The 16,544-nt window shown below is 49.1% G+C and overlaps 1 protein-coding gene across 1 annotated transcript; it reads right to left on the bottom strand.

The window, feature by feature from the left end:
* Window positions 1–3,292: 3,292 nt before the first annotated feature.
* On the bottom strand, window positions 3,293–16,196 carry LOC134407836 (cytochrome P450 2B11-like). The gene is made up of 9 exons (XM_063139783.1): window positions 16,029–16,196; window positions 12,260–12,422; window positions 11,159–11,308; window positions 10,398–10,558; window positions 9,904–10,080; window positions 7,764–7,905; window positions 5,905–6,092; window positions 4,669–4,810; window positions 3,293–3,695 (listed from the first exon to the last, which is right to left on the bottom strand). The coding sequence occupies exons 1-9, from the start codon at window positions 16,194–16,196 to the stop codon at window positions 3,514–3,516; spliced, it is 1,473 nt and encodes a 490-aa protein (XP_062995853.1). The 3' UTR covers window positions 3,293–3,513.
* Window positions 16,197–16,544: the final 348 nt, after the last annotated feature.

Genomic DNA, 16,544 nt, shown 5'->3' with positions numbered 1-16,544 from the left:
CCAGACCCAGCAGGGAGCAGGAGGCGGTGCTGGATTTTGCAGCGGCAACGTCGGATGGCCAAGAAGGGATCGGGGCCGCCTCTCTGTATAAACCCGAGGAGTGGAACCCCCCACCCCGTTTTATTTATTTATTTATTTATTATTTATTACATTTTTATACCACCCAATAGCCGAAACTCTCTGGGCAGTTCACAAAAGTTAAAACCATAATAAAACAACCAACAGGTTAAAAGCACAAATACAAAATACAGTATAAAAAGCACCACCAGGATAAAACCACACAACAAAATTGATATAAGATTAAAATACAGAGTTAGAACAGTAAAATTTAAATTTAAGTTAAAATTAAGTGTTAAAATACTGAGAGAATAAAAAGGTCTTCAGCTGGCGACGAAAGGAGTACAGTGTAGGCACCAGGCGGACCTTTCTGGGGAGCTCATTCCACAGCTGGGGTGCCACAGTGGAGAAGGCCCTAGTCCTAGTAGCCACCTGCCTCACTTCCTCTGGCAGGGGCTCACGGAGAAGGGCCCCTGTAGATGATCTTAAGGTCCGGGCAGGTACATATGGGAGGAGGCGTTCCTTCAAATAATCTGGCCCCAAACTGTTTAGGGCTTTGAATGTCAATACCAGCACTTTGAATCGGGCCCGGACCTGGACTGGCAGCCAATGAAGCTGGAAAAGGACTGGCGTAATGTGGTCTCGTCGGCCAGTCCCTGTTAGTAAACGGGCTGCCCTGTTTTGTACCAGCTGAAGCTTCCGGACCGTTTTCAAAGGCAGCCCCACGTATAACGCATTGCAGCAATCCAAACAAGAGGTTATCAGAGCCTGGATCACTGTAGCTAGGCTATCAGCTGGACAGCCATCTGTCAGGGATGTTTTAAGGTGGATTCCTGCTTTGTGCAGGGGGTTGGACTCAATGGCCTTAGACGACCCTTCCAACTCTGCTATTCTATGATTCTACAACAATGGCAGAATCTGGATTTTCAGTAAGAAGTAGGTGAACAAATGCTGGCAGCAATTCCAGAAAAAAAAAGTAGGTGCAGAATCTACCCCAGGGGGCTCTCAGGGTGATGGGTGTCCGATCTCACAGTGTAGTCTTTTTCTCTATGATGTTATACACACAGTTTTGCTTGAGACCTCATCATTTGCTTCTGCTACCTTTAAATTAACACAAGGGGAGACCACAGCAACCTGGACCACTCTAGCTTTGCAACTCATGGTGGCGTGGATACATTACTGTCGTTGTGAGGAGGCGGGGCGGGGCGGGGGGCCGTCTTCACAGCACCATGTTGGTGCTGCTGTGGGGAAAACCCTGCGGTTTCACTGCTGCAGGGTGGCCACAGGTAATCCCGATGTCAGGAGGCAGCACAGGCTTTCCAGCGGCTCACTGGGCCCAGCCCCTGGCCTCTGCCCTGCTCCTGGTGACCAATCAGATGTTGCCTTCCACCCAGGAATGCCCCCGGATCGATGCCGCAGCAAGGTCAGATGGCGGAAAAGCCGTGGTGATCTCACACCAGCATAAAAAGTTGACATAAGTGCCTGGGTTGTTGTTTTTACAGCACAGCTTCACAGGAAAGCCCTGCACAGGCAGCGAATTGGTGGCTGCCTCGTATAAGCGATGCCGGGCTGGAGGCCACGTTCCACTTTGCGGCTGGAACTTCTGTTGCGCAAAGGCCTCCCTGTAAACCCAAGGAGTCAGCCGTCCCTCGGTTTACGGCTTAAGTATCATAGAATCATAAAATCATAGAATAGCAGAGTTGGAAGGGGCCTACAAGGCCATGGAGTCCAACCCCCTGCTCAATGCAGGAATCCACCCTAAAGCATCCCTGACAGATGGTTGTCCAGCTGCCTCTTGAATGTCTCTAGTGTGGGAGAGCCCACAACCTCCCTAGATCACTGATTCCATTGTCGTACTGCTCTAACAGTCAGGAAGTTTTTCCTGATGTCCAGCCGGAATCTGGCTTCCTTTAACTTGAGCCCGTTATTCCTTGTCCTGCACTTTCCACGAATGGACAAACAAAAGGATCAAAAACTGTAACAAACAAAAAGCTCCCTTTCGATACTCCTAAAGTTTCAGCCGCTTGGACCCTTTGGGCCTCACTTCAGTTTTGCATGAGAAAGGAAGGCAGTGGGCATTTCTGACTCCCCCCACTCAAAGATAAGGCAAAGGGAACACCTTCGGTTTAAAGATTAACTCAGTTCCATGAAATGAAAGGAGGCTGATCTGAATGAACGAACATTCTCCATCTAGGGAGAAAAGTCCACAGGGCTCCACGGCAACAGGAGCCCCTCTCCGAGGGCCATGCGGGGTCATCCAGATGGGACAGAGCGACAGGTTGGTGAAGAAACCCCCCCTTTTTCCCCCCTTTTTTGTTTGTTTGTTTACAAAACTGCACCAACCAATGACGGCAAGTAAGAAATGGAGAAAGCGTGTGAAGTTGCTGCCATGAAACCTAGGGCTTGTCTATGCGCTGTATGGACTCTGTCACTGCTGCCCAGTGCCGCTCCGATGTTCATATGTTTCAGCCGCCAAAAATCTGCAGCCACATTGTAATATTTCCTGCAAAGCTGCACATTTTTGATGTCATATTTTTTACAGCCTTTCCCCCCCCCCTTTGCTCTGATGTCACCATGGTTATTTCTGAAGGCCAATGGTGCCTTCAATTTGGGTTAAGAGAGTGGGGGAGCGGACCTCAGTGCAGGGTAGGCCTGAGAATACAGGTAGGGAGCGGACTCCAGGTGAGTGTTGAGTAATGGTCACCATGGCGACATTAAAGTCTAATTCTGGAACGAAAGTAAGAAGCGTTATGTATAACGCATAAATTCAACAAACTGTAGCTGTTCAGATGCAAAGCTGCAGGCTTTCAAAGCTACAACGGCGTGTGCAGAGTTAACAGTAAATAACAACAACAAATACTGCTGGAGGTTTTCAGTTGCTCAATCTTTTCTGCACTTTACCACCATGTGACAACATTACCACCATGTGACAACCGCACTGCGAATTTTCCTGGCTGGATAGCCTGCGATCACTCCTGCCATGTAATTTTTGTGAACCGCCCAGAGAGCTTTGGCTATTGGGTGGTATAAAAAATGTAATAAATAAATAAATAAATGATTAAAATGGTATTGTTGCCGCTGTTATGGCACCAGTTTGACAGAGGATAATATTAATTCAGTGGTGGCCTACAGACCCGCGTCGGACACACATCCTGCTGCTTTTTTTCCTACCATGATAAAAAGTGAGAATGGAAGGAACTCAACCAAAGCAGAAGACTCCTTCGAGATCAAGACCGACAGATAAGACTCTTTATTAATGTAAATTTCTGAGACATTATTCAGAGCTGGGACTTTTTTGAGCAAATCTCGTATAGCCGAGCTCCATCGGAAGGCACTGTTGTGTTTAGATGTATGATGTTATCTTCCAACTGGAGACAGAAGATGTTCAAACTAAGCAGCAACACCCACCATGCATTTCCCCTCCCCTCCCCCCTGCTCTTGCTCAGCAGGGCCCATTTACCGTGGAGCCACAGAAAGCCGGTAGCGCGGGGGACGCTTTCCGCCACCCTCCACTACTGGCAAAATGTCTATCTCCTCCCGGACCTGGAACGTTTTCAGATTCAGGTTTTGCAACACAGTCGTGAGAAACAGAAAGAGCTCCATGCGGGCCAAGCTTTCACCGAGGCAAACCCTTTTCCCTAGAGGGTCAAAAATTGAGAGGTTTTTAACAGCATGTCTTCACAACACAGGAAAGTTCCTTAAAATGTCCTAACTCAAGATGAACCCTTCTAACGCAATGCTCAACCCAATAGTTACCACCTCTCTGTGAACGCAACCCAACACATTGGCCCTCTCTCTCTCTCTCTCTCTCTCTCTCTCTCTCTCTCTCTCTCTCTTCCCTTATAAGTTCTTAAATCCTCATCAGGCAGGTGCAAAATTGCCCGCCTGCCTGGACACATTTCTTGGTGCCCACCAAGGGGCCATACATCTCTATTTACTAATTTTTAAAAGAACACACACACACACACACACACACACACTTTTTCTTACCAGCATTTGCTTCAAAGCAAAGTGTGTGTGTGTGTGGGGGGCTTCAGCGACTGCCATCTTCATTTCCCATTAATGTCTCTGGGCCTCAAGTAGGACTTAAAGACATTTGTAGGCAATGAAGATAGGGGGCCGGGGGGGATGCAGACCGATGCTTTTCTCTGCAGGGAAGGGGGAAGAACAAGGGACTCGTAAAGACAGCATGGCATATGGCTAAAGTATTGAGCTGAGGGTCGGGAGATCCGGGTTCTAGTCTCCACTCGGCCATGGAAACCCACTGGGTGACTTTGGGCCAGTCACAGACTCTCAGCGCATCCTACCTCACAGGGTTGTTGTTGTAAGGATAGTATGGAATGGAGGAGGAGGATTATGTACTTTGCCTTGTATTCTGTACTGAACGCTTGTATTCAGTCTTTGGGGTAGATTACTTGTCCTTTATGACTTGCTATGCCTCCTACGGTAACCAATTTGGGGCGGTGTCCAGGACAGTTTCTCAAATAGCCACATGGGCCCGTGGGCCACAAAAGGTTGCCTGCTCCCGTCCTAAGGCCCAGCATAACAACCCGCTCTTCCGTTCCCTCCTCCTCCATCCCATTTTTGAAGACCCCCCCCCAGGTGTGTCACCTGATGAAAACGGCAGGAATGCCTCACTCTTCTTGAAGGCCCCGTTTTCATCCAGGAAGTGCCCAGGATTGAACTTCTTGGGTGTCTCAAAGTACTGAGGGTCCTGCAGGACAGACGTCAAGAAAACCCCAGCCACAGTGTCCTAGAAGGGAAGAACAGAGGCCCCAGAGGCAACGGTTACCAAGCCCAGTCTCTCTGGCCTGAACACCTGGAACGTCCTCCATTCATAACACTAATATTAATAACAAATCGTTCGTGTTTGTGTAGCACTTTCCAGGCAGGTGTCAATGGAGCATTTCCGTTAGGGCAGCTCAATTCTTCCAGGATCGTATGTGTGATTGGGATCGCTCCCACACGAGAGCCCTTCCTTACCGTTGAGAGATTGCTTTTGTGCAAATTGGTGGTAGTGGAATTAAAAGACAGGTCCCATACAGGAATCTGAGGAGTTCACATATTGCAAATAGCATGAAAACCACTAAAGACAAATTCTGTTAAGTACATTAAGACCAGGAAACCAGTCAGGGAACTGTTTGGACTACAGGATGACAACAGAGTTAAAAACTTTCTCTGCATGAAGCATTTCAGTATAATTCCCTGCTCATTGTTATTTATAGGTTCTTTAGACAATGTCATGTTTTGCTCCAGTTTTGCTTCTGTTTGTGAACAGCATTTTCAGCAAGTTTTTTAGAAGAGGGGAAATGGAGTATAATTTCTGAAAGAAAACACTGTTTCTGCTTGTGTATTTGTGCTATTCAGTTATACCACAGCGCAGCCTAGAGGTTATGTAGCAGAAGAGCAGGTAAGAAAATGCTCCTTTTGTGGTGCTCAGTTAATTCTTCAACAAAACCAAAAGTAAATACCGTGGATGAACAGCTGATTAACAGCCTCATGTAGAAAAGCTTAACATCTTTTGAGGAACAGTGCTAAGAACCACCTGTGTGGAAGGACCATGAGAGGGTGGAGAACAGAATGGCAAATGCAGATCAGTGTCAGTATAAAGTGATGCACATTAGGGCAAAAACTCCTAACCTCTCAGATACAGTAATGGGATCTGACCTAGTGGTAATTGACCGGAAAAGAAACCTTTATGGTCATGGTGGATGGCTCACTTAAAACATCAACCCACATAAGAAAAGGTGAAACCCATGTTAGGGATCATTAAGAAACAGATGGAAAATAGAACTCCCGATATCATTATGTTTCTATACAAATGCTGCAATTATCCCGGTGAATCACCTTGGGAAGGCTGTATCCCCGAAATGTGGTGTCACGGGTCATTAAGTGAGAAGTCACCACAGGAAGTATGTCCCCAAACCGCTGGATCTCATGGACAACCGCATCTGTGTAGGGCATCTTGATCCGGTCCTCCATGCAGGGGCTCCGGTTCCTCCCGATGACCCGGTCAATCTCCTCTTGGACCTTTGCTGTAAAGAAGTAGATAAGGCCGTTGGTTCAGAGCTGTGTGCTACAGAACTCAACAGGGGGGATAAGAACTGACTGACAAGCTGAGAGAGTTACGTATTTTTGTAAGAGGTGTCAGGGCTTAAAAGTAGGTCTTTGCATGCAGAGACATGGTTTGGATGACACGACAGCCCACCGTGGATTAATCAACCCTTGAGGAGCACATCTGCCATTGTGAATAGGCAAGCCCTGGCTGGGATTTGCCAAGGCTTGTCGTGTGCTCCAAATCCAACTGGCATGAGTTATTTGAGGTTCAAACAGCCCTTAAAGAACCTATGGTCTGTTTTAAGGTTATGCTACGGTTGTTTTACCCTTAAGACAGTAGTGCATGCGCTGGTAACTTTGAGGCTCGACTTCTGCAATGCGCTCTACATAGGGCTACCTTTGTGCCCAGTCCGGAAACTTCAACTAGTTCAAAATAGGGCTGCCAGGCTGATCACCGGTACACCTAGGGGTGACCACATTACACCACTTTTAAAATCTCTTCACTGGCTGCCGATTGTTTCCAGGCGAAGTATAAAGTGGTGGTTATCACCTTTAAAGCCCTACATGGTTTGGGTCCAGGCTACCTGTGTGATCACCTTCTCCCATACAACCCGCCCTGCACACTCAGGTCCTCCAGGAAGAATTTACTCCAGCCAACAAAAACAAGGCTGACAACTATTACCCAGAGGACCTTCTCTTCTGCTGCTCCCAGACTGCGGAATGGCCGGCCGGAGGAGACTCGTCAACTTAACAGTCTTTTAGCATTTAAGAAAGTTATAAAGACTGATCTCTTCCGGCAGGCCTATCCAGTGGAGTTTTAGGATGGTTTTAGTACGTTTTTAGGAAGTTTTAAATATTGTGTTTTGATTAATATTTTATGTATTTTATACTTGTTGTTCCCTGCTTTGATCAGGATGGAGGGGCAGGTTAGAAATATTTTTTATTGTTGTTATTAATAATAATAATAATAATAATAATAATAATAATAATAATAATAATCCCCCACTGGCCAGAATTGCAAGACACAAGAAGCCACAGCTACCTCAGACAGGGCTTCAATATTCATAATAGCACCTGCCATAAGCCACAGCTCCTTGCAGGTAAATTAACCCACAATGGGTTGTCATGAGTACAGGCCCGGAAAGTCCCAGCTCCAGTCCTCGGCATTCCCAATTAAAAGCATCTCAGCAGACAGGACCTGGGAAAGGCCTCCCTCATCCTGAGCCCCTGGAGAATCAGAGCAGGCAGCACTGGGGCCCTGACTCAGCATATTATTACTATTATTTAGTAGTAGTAGTAGTAGTAGTAGTAGTAGTAGTAGTATCCCGCCTTTTGCCCAATGCTGGGCCTCAAGGTGGCCTTACAAAGTTTAAAATATACATGGTGAGGGAACAAAACCATAAACATTTAAAATACACAACAAAATTAACTAACTACGGTCTTCATCCCAGCTCTTCTCTGTATCAATGAAAGGAAACTCTGCCTGGTTCTGAAGAAACCATCGGGTGTGTTACTGGACAGAGGCAGCTCCTCTGCTTTCCAGAACTACCCAGCCCACCACAATTTAGCCCCCCCGCCAGCCAAACAGAAATCCCTACTGGTGGGGCCAAGTAACTAGCAGGAGACCGAGTTGATTGGGGGGGTTTCACCTTCTATCTCTGGGTGCCGGAGGAGGATGAGAAGCCCATATCGGAGGGTGATGCTGACCGTCTCCGTCCCTGCAAAGAATAGGTTGAAAACCGTAATAGCCAGGTTCATGTCATGGAATTCAGAAACCGGGTTCTCTTTCTCCTGCACAAGAAAAAAAAGGAGATAAAGCATCATGATCAAGCAAGAGGCAAATTCGCACGCTTGCACTGGCCAATGGTCAGCAGGATTTCGGTTCCAGGAAAATTCAAGGCAGCACACCCTAAATTGGTACCAATAGCAGCAGGTGATTGGGGCATCCTAGAAAATGCCTTGATTCTCTGCCTTGCGGTAAAAGGCAATTCCGTTTATTTAGTGGGTGTACTCTATCTCCTGTCTAGTGAAACATCATCCCATCTGTGTAGCTCAGGTGAAACAAAGGTGGCTGAGACCCTGATACAGCCTCAAGGGAGAAGGAAGTAGCAGGACAGCTTTCTCCTCTCTAGGGATAGAGGACGGTGCTTTAGACGGAGTCAGACCCTTCATCCACCTCGCCCAGTATTGTCAACACGGAATGGCAGCAGCGGCTCTCCAGGGCTGCAGGTTGGATGGTTTCTCATCCCTACCTGGAGATGCTGCCAGGTATTGAACCTGGGGCCTCCTGCATGCAAAGCCGGGGCTTCTGCCACTGTGCTGCCATCCCTCCTGTTGGCCTCTACTTCTGCTGGGCTTATATATTTGTAAACAGGCAAATATCAGAGTTCCTGGCACTTTCTCATGCAAGGGAGACCCAGCCTAGAGGGTGCTGCCTTAGGAGTTTCTCACTGATGGGGGAAGTGAGGAGCACACAACAATGTAATGAAAACTGAATTATCATCGAATCCGCATGTAAATCCTACTTTTGTCAACTCCATCCCTCCCATTAAGGTTTTTTGTTGTTTATTTGTTCAGTCGCTTCAGACTCTTTGTGACTTCATGGACCAGCCCACGCCAGAGCTTTCTGTCAGCCGTCGCCACCCCTAGCTCCCCCAAGGTCAAGTCTGTCACCTCCAGAATATCATCCCTCCATCTTGCCCTTGGTCGGCCCCTCTTCCTTTTGCCTTCTACTTTCCCTAGCATCAGCCTTTTCTCCAGGGTATCCTGTCTTCTCATTGTGTGGCCAAAGTACTTCAGTTTTGCCTTTAATACCATTCCCTCAAGTGAGCAGTCTGGCTTTATTTCCTGGAGTATGGACTGGTTTGATCTTCTTGCAGCCCAAGGCACTCTCAGAATTTTCCTCCAACACCCCAGTTCAAAAGCATCTATCTTCCTTCGCTCAGCCTTCCTTATGGTCCAGTTCTCGCAGCCATAGGTTACTACGGGGAATACCATTGCTTTAACTATGCAGACCTTTGTTGTCAGTGTGGTGTCTCTGCTCTTAACTATTTTATCAAGATTTGTCATTGCTCTCCTCCCAAGAAGTAAACATCTTCTGATTTCCTGGCTGCAGTCAGCGTCTGCAGTAATCTTTGCGCCCAGGAATACAAAGTCTGCCACTGCCTCCATGTTTTCTCCCTCTATTTGCCAGTTATCAATCAAGCTGGTTGCCATAATCTTGGTTTTTTTGAGGTTTAACTGCAACCCAGCTTTTGCACTTTCTTCTTTCACCTTTGTCATAAGGCTCCTCAGCTCCTCCTCGCTTTCAGCCATCAAAGTGGTGTCATCTGCATATCTGAGATTGTTAATGTTTCTTCCTGCGATTTTAACTCCAGCCTTGGATTTGTCAAGCCCAGCACATCGCATGATGTGTTCTGCATACAAGTTGAATAGGTAAGGTGAGAGTATACAACCCTGCCGTACTCCTTTCTCAATCTTAGACCAGTCCGTTGTTCCGTGGTCTGTTCTTACCATTGCTACTTGTTCGTTATACAGATTCCTCAGGAGACAGACAAGATGACTTGGTATCCCCATACCACCAAGAACTTGCCATGGTTTGTTATGAAATTCACTGAATGATCATCAAATCCGCATGTAAATCCTACTTTTGTCAACTCCATCCCTCCCATTAAGGTACTTAGCTGGAAATGCACTTCCCCGCTGAAATTAATTCCCTCTCCTCTTTGCACACTCCGTCACCCGAGGCTGTCTTTCTGGTTCTCCTTTCCTCTTGGCTCTAATACGCACCTGCTCCATTTTGGCGAGGAAAGAGTCAATAAAGTCTCGAGGGCAATTTGGATCGAACGACTCGCGGTGCATCTGGACCCTCTGCAGGACGAAGCTGATGATGTCATCGAAGCATTTGGATAGTCTGCGATGGGGACTGGGAAAGATCCGCTTCAAACACGGGAAAGCATTAAAGATCTTTAAAGAAAAGGAATCGATTGAATGTTGATTTTGGTGAATTTCTAACCCATAATATGTAGATAATATGAAGATGAAACAAGTAAAATATAAGTCTGTTAAGAGCTAACGGCCATTCTGGAGCCTTCCTTGACTGACCAGCCATGGTGTTCACTAGTATTCTGTTATTTAAAATAACACATTTTTAATATTTTTTTTTTTAATTCTTTTATCTTCTTAACTTTTTTCACCACTTTGGAATCTGTTTAGCACTGTGGAGCAATACATAAATATAGAACTAAATAGTCCCTCTGGGCACTGGGGACACTGATACTTACCTGCATCCCGGGGGATGACATGAGCCGGAAAGATGTATTGATCAGCTCAAGCAAAGTGGTGAAGTTCTTGTCCTCATATTCAAACCGGTTGCCAAACACAATAGAACAGATGATGTTGGAGACGGCATGACTGAGGTAAAAGGTAGGGTCAAAGGGATGCCCTGTGGAGGCGGCAGAGGGAGAGGGTCAGTGGGGAATGGATGTTCAAGCCTGTGGGGTCTGGGCTGGATTGATTTCAGGTCACACTACAGAAATTCCCTGCCTCCCCCCCCCCACCCTAAGACCGTTGACATGTTCACAGAATTGACAATTCCTGTATTTTAAAGGGGCTGGTCGTAAAGTGGCCAATTTGACGCTGTGCACCAGCCCACTGAGAGCCAGGGTGGCATAGTGGTTGGAGTGTTGGACTGGGAGTCGGGAGATCCGGGTTCTAGTCCCCACTCAGCCATGGAAGCTCACTGGGTAACTTTGGGCCAGTCACAGACTCTCAGCCCAGCCTACCTCACAGGGCTGTTGCTGTGAGGATAAAATGGAGTGGAGGAGGAGGATTATGTACGCCGCCTTGGGTTCCTTGGAAGTAAATGCAATAAATATAAATAAATAAATAAATAAAATTTGGAGAGATTAGGAAGGGACGTATTTGTGCAAAACATGCTTTGGCTCCTCCGAAGCAAAGGGCCCTCTTCCTTTGGCCTCCACAGTTGTCACTGAACCACAGCATCCTTGTGAGGAAAAGCAGGGGCGCGTGGGGGAAGAGTCACCTTGCGTCTCCTGCAGCGCTTCCACCAGGAACCGGGCCTCCTCCTGGATCCGCTCCTCGATGGATCTCTTCCCCATCCCGAAGTTCCTCAGGGTGGTGAGAGTGAAGCGACGGAGCTGCTTCCAGCGCTCCCCATTGGTGCTGACCACTCCTGAAAAGGAAAATGGAGGAACACGCCACGGATCAGGCCGGAGATGAGCACAGAGAGCCCTGGGGTGGAACAGGTGGGTGGACTGTGGAGGGCTCAAGGGGAGATTGGCAGTAGCCAAATTCACTGGGCGGGGTTTATATTCAGCGTCCTTCTCCTCCCCTCAGTCAGCCCTGTGTTTGTGAGCCTCAAGGCCACTTTTACTGGTTACCCCCAAATAAAGCTGCACTCCAGGAGTCGGCTGTGGTGAAGGGTCAGCAGAGAGGCATACAAGCACGTGAGCGATGGCCCCCGGGGGCGGGGAGGGGACGACCCTTACAAGAAAACTACAGCTGGCAACGACATCTTCTGGATTCTCTGCAGGAAAGGAGTGAGGCAGCAAAGCGCCATGTGTGGAAGGCACCAGCAAGAAGAGCGAGAGTTGGGAGTTCAGCGGCAGCCTTGGGGGGCGGGGGGGGCAGTGGGGCTGGGGGCTGCACAGGTGGCTCTCCCAGAACCTGCTCAGGGCCAGAGGATTTGCTGCCTGCAGAAACGGTTGGATTGGATTTGACATTCGTATCTGTTCCCTCTCGATGAGACTTGGAAGCCAAGCCCTGTGGCCCTGCCCCTGGGGGCAAGAGAGAGCGATAGAAAAACGCAGGCACTTTGCTCCCTCCAGAATGTGACCCGCCTCTGGCTCGTCTCCCTTCCCCTCCAGCCCATTGACGAAGGCATAACGGGGGCAGAGGAAGCTGATCTATAACGCGGAGTCAGAGCAGCGGTTCTCCAGGGTTTCCGAGACCGGCGTTTTTCTCAACCCTGCCGGAAGATGCCAGGATCAAACGCTGAGCTGCCGCTGAGCCATCGCCCTTCCCCAACTATGCAGGAGCATTCCCCCCACCCCCCACCAACCCCCGTTCTATGCTGCATCCCTTCTGCTCGCAATCCCTTTCTATTTGCAAGCAGGCCACTCACCGTACTTGGAAATGGTATCGCCCAGGGCCTGTATCGGAGCTCTCCCGCCAAACGCTTCGGCATTATCTGTGAATGCTTCCTTCATGGCTTCGTAGCCGCACAGCACCACGGTTGGCCGGGGCCCCATGTAGAAGGTGAACACCGGCCCGTACTTCTCCTGGAGCTGCCGGGAGACAAAGAACACATCTCAGCACCCCAGATTTGGATGCAAAGGGGCAGCGTGACCCTGGGATTCTGCCAACGACAGAGCAGCTGTGGAGGAGTGGAATGGATGGCACCAGCGGGACAGTCCTGCTCTATGGCAAGGACTTGTGGGTTAAATTTATTTATTTATTTATTTTATTACATTTATATACCGCCCCACAGCCGAAGCTCTCTGGGCAGTTTACAACAATTAAAAATGGTAAACATTAAAAGTATACAAAATTTAAAAACCATCAAAAACATAAAAACAGGATAAAAACAACAGTATAAAGCACTTTTGTTGAGGCAAAGTTTCTGCCGCCTTCGTGGGCACCAGCTGAGATAAGAGGCTGAGGAACGTCATCAGGTGGCAAAGCAGAGCCTGGATCCATTGGCAAATGAAGAAGACGACGATGACCCTGGTTTTGAAGAGACACTTGTATGCGTTGTCAAAGCAATGGTAAGTGTCGTGACTTGCAATCTATCAATTATGAGGCTTTTTCCCAGTCTCTAGCCTCCTCTCTTCCTTCTGTCTGTTCGGCTGTCTCCTTGGACTCAGCTGTCTCCTTCTTTAATTCCTCTTTATCTTCAACTCTTGATAATCTTGCTCCATCTACAACTCGGATAGTTCGCCCTTCTCAACCCCAACCGTGGCTCACCTCTTCCCTCCGCTACCTTCGCTCTTGTTCCCGGGCAGCTGAACGCCTTTGGCGTAAGACCAGGGACCGGGCAGACTTTGTCCATTACAAATTTGTACTCTCCTCTTTCTCTTCTGCCATCTCACTGGCCAAACAGCAGTACTACTCAACGCTGATCCAGTCAAATGCTAGGCATCCTCAGCGGCTCTTTGCGTCCTTCAATTCTCTTCTGAAGCCTAATCCGCCATCTCTCCCCGCCTCTCTGTCTGCTAATAACTTTGCCTCTTTTTTCAATGCTAAAATCCAAACTATCCGCTCTGATCTGGCCAGCTCTGCTCCTCTTCCAGTTCCTGTTCCTCATCTGTCAGCTCCTCCTGCAAATTTCTCTGCGTTTCCTTCGGTCTCTGCGGATGAACTGTCTACAATACTGCGCTCTTTGAAGCCTTCCACTTGTTCTCGTGATCCGATTCCTTCTCGCGTCTTTATTAATCTTATTCCTGCTATCCTCCCTTCCTTGCTACATATTATTAATCTTTCTCTGTCCTCTGGTTCATTTCCTTCTGCTTTTAAACATGCTACAGTCTCTCCCATTCTCAAGAAACCTACTCTTGATAGGCTATCTCTGTCTAACTACCGACCTGTCTCTTTGTTGCCGTTTGTTTCAAAGATCCTGGAGCGTGCGGTCTACTCTCGCTGTCTTGACTTTCTTTCTAGTAACTCTGCTTTGGATCCATTTCAATCTGGATTCCGTCCTCTGCATTCCACCGAAACAGCCCTTACTAAGATCACCAATGATCTCCTTACTGCCAAGTCTAAAGGCCATTATTCCGTTCTTATTCTCCTTGATCTAACTGCAGCCTTTGACACGGTTGATCATGATCTTCTCTTAGATTCCCTTCATGACCTTGGATTTTGTGGCTCTGTCTATAACTGGCTTGCCTCCTATCTAGCGGGTCGCTCTTTCAGCGTGTTGACTAATGGCAGCTCGTCTTCCTCCTTTCCCCTTTCAGTAGGGGTTCCGCAAGGCTCGGTGCTTGGCCCGTTGTTGTTTTCCTTATACATGTTGCCCTTGGGCAAGCTTATTCAATCTCATGGCCTCCAATATCATCTGTACGCCGATGATACACAACTATCTCTGTCATCTCCGGAACTTTCTCCTGATGTTCACGATCGTATCTATCTCGGCATGTCTTTCAGATATCTCAGCTTGGCTGCTTCATCGTCGCTTGAAACTTAACATGGCAAAGACTGAATTGCTTGTTTTTCCTCCTAAACCTTCTCCTCATTTCTCATTCTCTCTTACTGTCAATGATGTTACGCTTACTCCGGTCGAGGAAGCTCGTAGCCTTGGCTTTATATTCGACTCCTCGCTCTCCTTTATTCCTCATATTGAAGCAGTAGCTAAATCTTGTCGATTTTTCCTGTATAATATTGCCAGGATTCGATCATTTTTGTCTGTCTCTTCTGCCAAGATGCTTGTTCATGCACTGGTTATTTCACAGTTGGACTACTGCAACCTTCTTCTCTCTGGCCTTCCTTCTTCTCACATCAGTCCGTTGGTTTCTGTTCACCACTCTGCCGCAAAGATCATCTTCTTGGCTCGCCGCTCTGACCATGTTACTCCGCTTCTGAAATCTCTTCATTGGCTTCCAATTCACTTCAGAATCCAATATAAACTTCTCCTGTTGACCTTCAAAGCTTTTCACGGTCTAGCTCCTTCCTATCTCTCCTCTCTCATCTCACACTATTGCCCCGCTCGTGCTCTTCGCTCCTCTGATGCCATGCTTCTTGCCTGCCCAAGGGCCTCTACTTCCCTTGCTCGGCTTCGTCCATTTTCGTCTGCTGCCCCTTACGCCTGGAACGCTCTTCCAGAACATTTGAGAACTACAAGTTCAACAGCAGCTTTTAAAGCTCAACTAAAAACTTTTCTTTTTCCTAAAGCTTTTAAAACTTGATGTTGTGCAGACTTCTACTGTTACTTTCTACTGTTAGTTTTACCCTACCCTGTGCCTGCTTACCCTACCCTGTACCTGTTGGCATTCTCTTCCCCTCCTTATTGTTTTACTATGATTTTATTAAATTGCAAGCCTATGCGGCAGGGTCTTGCTATTTACTGTTTTACTCTGTACAGCACCATGTACATTGATAGTGCTATATAAATAAATTAATAATAATAATAATAATAATAATAATAATAATAATAATAATAATAAGGCCAGGGCTGCATTCAGACAACACAGAGTCTACCGTTGGGCAAGGACCTCGCTGCGCTTCCCCCCACCCCTCCAATCAGGAGTGTTGATTGGCTGGCAGTGGGACATTCCAGACCTCGTGAAGCGTTCTCTCTCTGCCCTTCCCTGCTCTTGGGGACTTGGGGACGTCTTCGTTCCCATCGAAACGCACCACCCAGCTACAGCCGACAATGGCTTTTGCCACATCTTAAGCGCCGTTGCATCAATACATCTCTGCACACAAAAGTCTCAGGACTCCTGCGTTCCAGAGCGGGAAAGGCTTGGGGGGGGGGGGGCGGGGGGGGCATCCAGCTCAAAACCAGAGCCAAACTACACCTTAATGCTAGTCACAGAGAAGGCTAGCTTTTCATTCCGCGCGAAGTGCAGGCAGCCCCAATTCAGACGGGGACCATCGTGCACCAGGAGAGGCGGATTAAACCACTCGGCACTCCCCCCCCCCCCGCCGGCCCCCCCGAAAACCCTCCACGGGCATTTTAAGCCCCTTCGGTGGGGATTGACGGAGTTCTCCCTTCGCAGCGCTCAGCGCTGCGCTCCTCCAAGCGGGCTTGGTCCGCCTTCTCGAACTCCACCGCCGGCCCTCGGCCAGCGAGCGGGACCGGGGCTTGGGCTCCAAGCCCTCCGCCCCGCCGCCCTGGCTCCGCGCCGCCGCCGCCGCCGCCCTCTCTCTCCCCGCGGGCCCCTCGGGCGCCCCCTCACCCGGCGGAAGGTCGGGATGATGTCCCAGCCGTCGACGTGGAGCAAGTTGCCCAGCAGAGGCAGCGGGGGCGGCCCGGGGGGCAGCGGGGCCGCCGCCTGGGCGCGCCTGCGCCGGGCCAGGGCGAGCAGCAGGGCCAGGCAGAGGAGCAGCAAGGCGGGCAGAGCCATGGGGGCGCCGGGGCTGCTGCAGGGCGCCTCCGCTTTGCGCCTGGACCGGGCGCGCTGCAGAGCCGGACTTCAGCGCCCCGGCGGGGCGGAGCGGAGAGCAGGCGAGGGCGGGCGGGGGTGGAGCTCGCGAGAGGCTCATCGCCAGAGCCCGCTGCCCAGGGTCGGTGCCAGACTATTTTGCGCCCTACGCAAGTGAGCTGCTTTCACCCACCCCCACCCCCACCCCAGCATACCTGGGTGCAGGGTGCCATCTTGCCCGCCCAGCTGAAGCGAAGCCAGGACGCTGGGGTGGGAGGGCCGGCGGGTGGCTTCGGAACGGTGCACCCGGCCAGAAGCCGCTCTGGGAGA

The sequence above is a fragment of the Elgaria multicarinata genome, chromosome 13 (assembly GCF_023053635.1).
Source record: "Elgaria multicarinata webbii isolate HBS135686 ecotype San Diego chromosome 13, rElgMul1.1.pri, whole genome shotgun sequence".
NCBI classification, from domain to species: Eukaryota; Metazoa; Chordata; class Lepidosauria; order Squamata; family Anguidae; genus Elgaria; species Elgaria multicarinata.
This window is presented reverse-complemented; position numbering and strand designations above follow the sequence as displayed.